General features: G+C 35.6%; 1 protein-coding gene across 1 annotated transcript; it reads right to left on the minus strand.

Annotated features, from left to right (window-relative positions):
- Nucleotides 1-1,914: 1,914 nt before the first annotated feature.
- Nucleotides 1,915-2,853, minus strand: LOC107159943 (olfactory receptor 5B2-like). Its single transcript, XM_015506589.1, has one exon. The coding sequence runs from the start codon at nucleotides 2,851-2,853 to the stop codon at nucleotides 1,915-1,917; it is 939 nt and encodes a 312-aa protein (XP_015362075.1).
- Nucleotides 2,854-10,257: the final 7,404 nt, after the last annotated feature.

Genomic DNA, 10,257 nt, shown 5'->3' on the forward strand with positions numbered 1-10,257 from the left:
TAATGCATCCATAAAATTTCTTTAAAAAGAAAAAGTATATCTGATGAATGTGAGGGATGATCATTTTATATGAAAAGTTAAATTGGGCTTTCTGAGTATATTAATAACCAATATGAGACATAAGAAGAACACAAAAAGAAAAGAGGTCAGGATGAACAGTTTCCTGCATTATGAATAAATGGACTTCCTATTTAACAAATAAACTAAAATAATATGCTGCTATACCATATGGATCAAAAAGTTTGGTAGGAGCCAGATGCAATAGCACATGCCTGTAATCCCAGCAGCTCAGAAAGCTGAGGCCAGAGGTTAGTGAATTCAAGGTCAGCCTCAGCAACTTAGGGAGGCCCTAAGCAACTCAATAAGACTCTGTCTCTAAATAAAATATTTAAAAGGCTGGGGATGTGACTCAGAAGTCAAGCACTCTGTTCAATCCCCAGTATAAAAAAATATATGTTTGGTAGGAAATTATGAGTGGTGGCAGCAGAGTTTATATACCTCTCAAAGGCTCTATCAGTAGATTCATTCTCAGTGCAATCAGAATCTGGATTAGGAGAATGAAACCAAGAGTTTAGATTTATACATATTACTTTTCAGATGTCAACTAAAAGTTCAATAAAAACATAAAAGCATTCCCAGGGTAGAACATTAAAGAGGATCTACACTGTATAAGTGACCACAAAAATCAATAGAACTTCCAATGAGGTTGAAGAACATGAGTGAAGCAATAGGTGTTTACAGAAGCTCTATTCAGAATTGTCAAAATTTGGAAGCAACCAAAATATCTTTCAGTAGGTGAATGTTTGGTCCATCCAGACGATGCAATGTTATACAATACCAAAAAAAAAAAAGATCTATTAAACCATGAAAAGATATGGAGAAAACAAATGCATGTTATTACTAAGTAAAAGAAATCTATGTGAAAGGCTACGCCTCACATTTGTAGGTTGGCAACCGAGTCTATGAATGCCACCCCAAACGCAAGAGTTCTGGTTTTCTCTATTCCGTTTACTGTTGTAAGCAGTAAAGGGTGTTTTGACTCTCATTTAAAAAAAAAAAAAGAGGAGGGGGGAGCTATGTATGTGCTCAACTATGTGACATTCTGGAAAAGGCAAAACTAGACCCCAAAACATCAGTTGTTGCCAGAGGTTAGGGGAGAGGATGAAATAAATAGGCAGAGCACAGAAGATATTTTGGGCAGTGAAAATACTCTGAATGATACCACAATAATGGACATGTCATTATACATTTCTTCAAACCCACAGAATATCAATACCAACATGGAATCCCAATGTCAGCTATGAACTTGAGGTGATGATGTGCCTCATCACTTCTAACAAAGGTATATACAACTTTGGTGGGGAAGAGTAATAACAGAGGAAGCTACATGGGAAATATCTGTACCTTCCCCTCTCTTTGGTGTGAATCTAAAATTCTTCTAATAATAAAATTTATTCAGAAAAAAAATAAATTTATACTGTAACATCCAATCAATTATTAACTTTTATTAAAAACTAGCCCTACTCCACTTACCTCTGACAAATTTTTCACTCCAATATGTAGATGCCCACAAAAAAATATACATATATAAGTTAGTTTCCCTGTTCAACATGTATACTTGTACAGGAATATAGTAGGAAAAATATAAATGGAACAAGTCAATAAATCAAATGTCATTACTAAGGTTTGATAAGCAAGTTCCAATATCATTACTAAGGTTTGACCATTCCCCTTGGCCTTCCCCATTCATACTTTACAATGTTTTCTTTTTTTTACTGGACAACAGACTTCTGAAAAGGCAAGCATATTACCACAGGAATTTCTACACATTATGGAGTTTAAATGTGACTCATTGAAAGAGGAAGGTCTGAGAGCAAAGAAATGAAATTACTGGGCACACACAATGTTAAAATCTCAATCTTGCATAGAAGTTTTCACCTTCTCAACCACTTTTCTGAATGCGCTCTTGACCTCCTTGTTCCTCAGACTGTACACCATAGGGTTCAGCATAGGGATGACCATAGTATAAAACACAGACGCCATTTTGTCTGTGTCCATGGAGTGACTGGAGCTGGGTTGTAAGTACATGAAGATGACTGTCCCATAAAATATGGTGACTGCAGTGAAGTGGGAGGCACAGGTGGACAAAGCCTTTTGGTGGCCCTGAGCTGAGTGCATCTTCAAGATCGTGATAAATATGAATACATAGGAGATCAAGATAATCAGAAGAGCAAAAAAGACATTAAAGCTGGACATAAAAACCAGAAGAACTTCACTAAGGTGTGCAGCAGAGCAAGACAGAGCCATGACTGCTGGAACATCACAGAAAAAGTGATGGACCACATTGGATTTACCAAAAGAGAGACTGAATATGTCCCAAATGTGAAATATGGCATTCAGGAAGCCACAGACATAGGATCCTATGGCCAGACGAGCACATACACTTGGTGTCAAGGTCGTGGTGTAATGTAAGGGCTTACACACGGCTACATAGCGGTCATAGGCCATGGAGGCCAAGAGGTAATTTTCCACAGTGGCAAAAGCTATGAAAAAGAACATCTGAGTTGCACACGCATTGTAGGAGACAGTCTTGTATTCTGTAAGGAACTCGGCCATGACTGTGGGAGTGACAGCTGAGGAATAGCCAAAGTCCACCAGAGACAGGTTACTGAGGAAAAAATACATGGGAATGTGGAGACGAGAGTCCAGCAGGATCAACACGATCATCCCCAGGTTCCCGATGACATTGATGAGGTAAATGAGAGTGAACATGATAAAGAGGGGAACCTGCAGTTCTGGGGCATCGGTTAGTCCTAAGAGGATGAACTGTGTCACTTCTGTACAGTTGTCCATCAAATATTTGGGAATCCTGAGATATCCTGTGCCAATGAGAAATAAGGGAATAGAGGAATACACAAAAAAAGAGACAAATTGCAAATTAAAACAGCAATGAGATATCATGTCACCCAATCAGAATGGCTGTTATCAAAAAAATTAACACATGCTGGCAAGGATGCGAAGCAAAGAGAACTCTTAAATATTGTTGGTAAGAATGTCAATTCATATAGCCATTATGGAGTACAGTATGGCAGTTCCTCAAAAAGTTAAAAATAGATCTTCCATGTGATCCAGCAATCTCACTTCTGAGCATATATCCAAATGGGATCAGCCTATCAAAGAAACACCTGAACTGCCACGTATACTACAACACTATTCACACGTTCAGATATGAAATCAACCTACGAGACCACCAGCAGATAAACAGTATAAAAAGTGATATATATAAAACCATATATATATATATATATATATATATATATATATATATATATATATATATATATAAAATAAATTCATGTCATTTGCAACAAAATGGGTGGAACTGGAGGACATTATGCTAAGTGAAACAAGCCAGACACAGAAAGTCAGGTACTTCATGACCACTCATATGTGGGAGCTAAAAAGCATCTACTAAATCTAGAACCATGATTACTGAAGCCTGGGAAGAGAGGAGGAACAGGGGACAGAGACACAGAGGATATTTAATTCAAAAAGTGTAGTCAAATGAAAGTAATAAGCTCTAGGGACTATATTTCATAATAACCTGCTTTATGACTATGAAGAACTGAAAGGAAGGAGCTTGAAGTCTTCAAAGAAGTGCTAAGGAGATGGAAATACTCATTACCCTGATTTGATCAGTATATGCTTTATACATGTGTTGAAGTATCACACTACTCCCCACAAATATGTACAATTACTACGCGTTAATCAAAAAATTAAAATTAAAAATGGACCACCTTAAACTTCAGTAAGTAACTTAAAAATTCATAGTCTGCCTTGCATATTTAATGGGTGATTATTTTAACAAATGTTTACTCTAGATGGGTCACATTTGTGATGTAGTAGAGTAAGAATTTTAAAAATAAGTAAATAAAAAGCTGAAAAAGAGATTTAGGGAAATTGAGATGTATAAATACCACGTGCATTATTTAATTACAGCATAAATTTACACTTCAAATTTCCATAGATCTCAAAGCATAGGATTAAACAGTATTGCACTAATTATCTATACAATCTATTAAATCCAAAGGATCTTTATGAATGATCTCCCAACTTTTAATTTTACTTTTATCAACTGATATGTAGAATATTCAATAAATTATCCAAGATGAATCATTGGGTTGAATATATCTTCAAATTCAGTTTTCTGTACTCTAGTAAAAGCTTGTGTTCTGTATTGTTCATGTACTGGATACTGTTCTGCAGATAATTTACTTGCATATTTATTAATTCCTTTCAACAATATTATGAGATTGATTAGTCATCATGTTTATTCAAATTATGAGACAAAAATTAAGTAACACATTCATATTTACATAGTATTAATTAGAAAACTACGCTTTGGGCCTAGGAGAGTGATTCTTAAGTTCAGTGTCTTCACTGAATCCAAATCAAATTGAATTTGAAGCAATTTGCTATTACTCGTCATTTCATAGTCTCAAACCCAGTGTTTGTTTTCAAGTGTGGTAACTGAGTTACAGTGGGAGCATGCACAATGGGCAGGGGCAGTTCTGAAGGCCAGAGGCAGCAACTGTTTACTGACCACCCCCCATTACTATACAGCCAGCCCTGATCTGATCCCAACTTCCCTGAACCTCATTTGTTCCACCTGAAAAATAAAAATATCAATGAGAACTACCCTCAAGGTATTGTGTTGAGATTAAATAATTTTTTTATTGGGGGAGGGTATCGGGGATTGAACTAAGAGGTACTCAAACACTGAGCCACATCCCCAGCCCTATTCTGTATTTTATTTACAGACAGGGTCTCACTGAGTTGCTTAGCCCCTCATCATTGTCAAGTCTGGCTTTGAACTCGTGATCCTCTGCCTCAGCCTCCACAGCCACTGGAGTGGTACAGACGTGCACCATTGCGCCGGCCAAAATAGTCCTTTTTTAAACAATAAATACAATTCTGTATGTTTGGTACACCCTGATGAGAGCTTATTAGGGTGGAATCAGGGTCTGTATGTTGGTTTGATAGGCGTGGACAGCAGCATGCAGGTAACTTGGAAGTCTTGTAGCCTCCCCTTCAATTGGCCTCTTCCCCCTCAGCAGGGCCACTTCAATTTGCTATTACTATTCTTGCTCTGCCATTTCTCCATGCATGTGATTGGATGCTCTGTTGAGTCTACAAGTCTAATTTTTCCCAGAAATTCATATTTTAGCTTAGTTTGAAATAGTCTTGTTAAACCATTTTCCTCTTACAATTACCATCCATTAGTTGAATACATGTACTTAGGATTTAAAAAGCATAGTTTGTGGTTCACCCTTAGCTTACAGATATGATTTGCTGGGAAGCACCATTTGTAAAGTTATTTGATTAAGTTCTTGTGTGGGAACAGTGTGTCAACTTAGAAAAGGTATCTATCCTCTGCTGACTACTATTCCTGAGTGTCTTTCCACACCACAGTTTATAATCTCCATCCCTGAAAGCATTATTTTCCAATCTTAACACACATGACCACTGTGTTCTAGAACTAATGTTAAGAGCTTTTCACATGAGTGAATGTGCGTGTGAATGTATGTGATAAGTATTATTATTAACTGTTGGAATTCAAGATTTAAAAGGTCGGTGTTATGGTACACAATTGCACAGCTAGTATGAAAAATGTTCCAGACTGAAGACTGAGAGACAGTTTCAACTTGATCAAAATCTAGGCTCCTAGCCACTGCAATATCATCATGTTTAGATGTGCTAGTAATAAAAAAGGATGAATTATGGGGGGAGGAGTTAAATTACGGTTCAGATAGTGCTAATCCAATTACTTCCCTCTGAGGCTTAAAGAACAGGCAGTGTACACTTGTTATTTTTGTCCATTTATCTTTGATGGAAGGCTAATGGATACCAAATAAAATAAAACTAAACTTAATCAGAGCATCATTTATCTAATGTTTTGGTTCAACTTCTTGAGGAAAGCAGTGTGATATTTCGTAAATATCACTCCCCTCTCTACTAATGGAGATTTGGACATGTATATCTGTCCCTCTGCTTTTGTATGAATTAAGCTTTCCACTAAAAATACCGACTCAGCGATTTATGTGCCAATTATACCTCAATGAAGTGGTTTTTTAAAACTTTTCACCAACATGTATATGGAATACAAAAGCTTACCTCACTGCTGGAAAATAAAGAATAGTCAATCCTAAGTAGAGAGTTTGAGATCAGAAATTCCTCCATGGAATAATGCACACATGTTGTTAGAGAAGTTTCTCCCACAGATGGAGGTCTTTAAGATAAAGAAAGATGCAGGGGGGAAACACCAACATAGGTCCAGGGCCCTGCATTCAAGTCTTGATCTATCATTCATTCTCACTGTGCCCAGAGAGGTGTATTGCTCCTTCTTTGGAAAATAAACATAATAAGATTACCACTCGCACATAGAAAAAAGTCTAGAAAAAGAAAATGGGGCAAGGTTTGTAAAACAACTTGCTAAGGCGTTATCATTTTAAATTAATTCAATATAATTTTTATCTTGAAGCCATGCTTGCAGACCCAGCAAATCCTTAGTCTAGAGAAGGCCTACAGGTTCTGACAACTCTTAGCATTCAGATAAATAAAGAGGCCCAGCACATAACTCTTCTCCCTTCACATGATGTCATATGGGGTCCTGTTGGGATCTCACAGGTTGATGCAAGGGAGTCAGGAGGGAATTATAGAAACATGAAGCTCTCAGGAGACATCCTACAGGAAGGCACCTACTGCTCCCCTCCCCATTTTCCCATGAAGCAATTAGACAAAGCTGGGTAGGTCGAGTATGCATACATGTTTTTTTGTATTGCTTATTGTTACTTTCATATTTTATGATTATTGTATAATTTACAAACAATAATACCCCCAGTGTAATAATAATTAACTATTAGAATATCATAAATATGTGATTATATGTTAATGTGATATTAGAAATAATAATTAGAATAAAAATTCTAAGAGTTTGATCAAATGTGTATAGTGAGGTCACCACTACCACAACCAAGATATTATAGGACACTTCCCTTACCTAAGCAAAACCCCAAGAGTCTTTTTAATGAACCTCTTCTTCCACATTCTTCTCCTGGAAACCACTCAACTTTTTCTTTTTCTTTTTTTTTTTTTTTTTGTCCATATAATTTGACCTTTGGAAGAAACCTAGCCTAAGTGTTCTTGCTTTTTTCACTTAGAATGCATTTAAGATCATCAATATTATTACCTTTGTCAATAGTGGAATCTCTTACTGCAGGATAGCATTTCATTTTAAGGACGTTACAGAGTGTTTATCCATTCTTCATTTGAGGTACATTATGTCAGTTCCACGGTTTGGAGATTATAAATAAAGCTTCTGCAGCTTTATGCATGTCTAAAGTTTTTAAATTGACACATAATTGTATATATGTGTGGGTTCAATGTGATAATTTGATAAATGTATACAATATATAATGAGCAAATCAAGGTAGTTAGCATTTCCATTTTTTAAAAATTCTTTTCATTTCTCTGTGTTTTTGGGAGCCTTAGAACCTCCCTTCCAATGAGCATAGGTTTTATTTCACTGGGGTAAATCAATGTGAGAACAATTGCATTTAGTTGTAGAGCAAATGCAAATTTAATTGAAAAGAAACTGCCCAAATCATTTTTCTAAAGATGCTGTATCATTTTGCTTTCACTTGCAGAGCATTGCCAATTCCTTCACATCTCCATCAGCATTTGGTATTTTAAGATTATTTTAAATTAATTTAGTTTTTATTTTTACTTCTTCTTTTGCAGAAATGTATCAAGAAATATCCTCAGCAAAAAATTATTTTCAGAATCCTTGTTTGTCTTTATTACTAGATTTGGGGCCTGGGATTTTCTTTTTCCAATACCAGGAACAGATCCTTTCTGTTCTCCATACAATCACCTCTAGATCATACTTACAAAGAGACCTAACACACCTTGCTCAGCTGGGCAAGTTTATTGGTTGCAAATTTGGTTTTATGCACACAGATGGCTTGTCCTCATATTCGGCTAAGTGACTTAACCCCTTCAAACATAATATTCTCATTTGCAAAAAGAAGATAATAATATAATGTAACTTTCACACAATCAAGGAGACTATAAGACTATATATATATACAAAATACAGCAGTTTTTGGCACATAGAAAGTATTTCATTAAGTTTTATTATTTTATTACTTAGTTATATAAAGTTACCATAGTATGAGTCACAAAATATTGCTCAAACATCCCATTTGCTTCTCTTTGGGCACCTATTCCACTACAGCTCAAAAGAGACATGTGCTAGTTATAGGCAATGGATTGTGGAAGAACTGGCATGTGCCATTTTGGGGAGGGCTGAAGCATAGGCACAATATTCCTATTGTCTCTGCCATAGAGAAGGAGGCTGAATGTTCCAGCAGATGCTGATGGGCATGTGGTGAAGATTTGATTAACTATCATCTTTCAGAGACCATGAATAAATCGTCCTCCCCTTCCCAAGACAACCTGTGTGAGAGACATAGATCATATATGCGAATTAAAATACAACATACCAGGTAACTTAAACAATAGAAACTTATTTTTGCGTAGTTCTGAAGATTTGTAATTCTAAGATCAAGGAACAAGCCAAATCTGTTCCTGATGAAGTTTCTTCCTGGGCTGTTGATGACACTTTCTTGTGTTCTCCCATGGTGGAGCTCTGGTGTCTGATCCTCTTCTTGTAAGACACCAACACCACTGGATTAGAGCCCTATTCTACCCTCATTAACCTAAGTTATTTCTCTTTTACCCTGTCTTGAAATACAGATGTTGTTAAACACCTGTACGCATACTAACACATGCACAATGGTAGTTTCAACATGGGAGAAAAAAGAAAAAGAATATTTTAAGAAATGGAGCCAAATCTTTCCCATTTTTGAAAATTTATATATCTATATGGACATTAAAAAATAACTCTTACACAACCAATGGGTTAAAGAAGAATTATTTTTAATGAAATAGAAAATAATTCAAGATAAAGGAAATGCAAACATAACATACCAAAATTTATGGCAGTCAGCAAAAGCAGTGTCCCTAGGAAAATTTGGGGCTATAATTTTTTTATATAAAAGTGAATAAAGAAATCAATAAAATAACTTTACACTTAAGAAACCAGAAAAAAAGAAATGCAAAGTAAATCCACAGCTAAAAGAAAGAAAATCATAAAAGTTTAGAGTGAAGGTAAGTGAAATGGACAATAGACTAACAATAAAGAAATCAGAGGCTGGGGCTGTTGCTCAGTGGTAGAGAGCTTGCCCAGCATGTGTGAGGCACTGGGTTCGATCCTCAGCACTGTATACAACAAAAAATTAATTAAATAATTAAAAGTCCAATAACAACTAAGAAAAAATTAAAGAAATCAGTAACCCAAAGCTGACTCTTTGAAAAGATCAACAAAAATGATTCCACAGATCAATCATGGTAGAAAAAAGAGAATACACAAAGTCAAAAAAAATAAGAAGAAGAAGAAATAAAAATGAGGATATCACTACCAACCTTATAGAAATTTTTTTAAAAGATTTTAATAAAATATAAACTAACTGTATAGAAGCAAATTGGGTAAACCCAGATTAAAAAACAGAAATTCTTAGAAATACACAAACTACAAATAATAAATCAAGAACAGTACTAAATCTGAATGGCCATTTAATAAGAGAAGAAATTGAATCATTAATAAATAATCTCTCAATAAGTGAAAGCACAGGATAAGAAGGCTCAACGGGTGAATTCTAAAAACATTTAAATGAGAATTAACATCAGTTTTTCTTAAATTATTCCCCCCAAAAAGAATAGAAGGCACTTAAGAAACATGTCCTGAATCATTCTATGAGGTCAGCATTACCCGGATGCTGGGATGAGACAAAAACAATACAAAGAGTCATCAGGGAAATGCAAGTTAAAACTACAACAGTTAGGACCTCGCACCTTTTAGAATGCCATCCATCAAGAAGACAAAAAGACAATGAGTGTTGGAGAGGACATGGAGAAAAGGGAACTCCTGAACACCACTGATGGGAGTTAACTTTGTACAGCCATTACAGAAAACAGTGTAAGGATCCTCAAAAAGTTAAAAACATAACTACCATACTATGTAGCAACAGCATTATGGGGTATATATCCAAAGGAAATGAAATCAGTCCATTGAAGTGAAATCCATATGTTCATGTTTATTGCTGGACTATTCACAATAACTATTCACATAACTAA

This window comes from Marmota marmota, unplaced genomic scaffold (genome assembly GCF_001458135.2).
Source record: "Marmota marmota marmota unplaced genomic scaffold, marMar, whole genome shotgun sequence".
NCBI lineage: Eukaryota > Metazoa > Chordata > Mammalia > Rodentia > Sciuridae > Marmota > Marmota marmota.

Bases quoted from the DNA above. Each gene is read 5' to 3' on its own strand.
- LOC107159943 (XM_015506589.1), bottom strand. From the start codon at position 2,853: ATGGACAACTGTACAGAAGTGACACAGTTCATCCTCTTAGGACTAACC.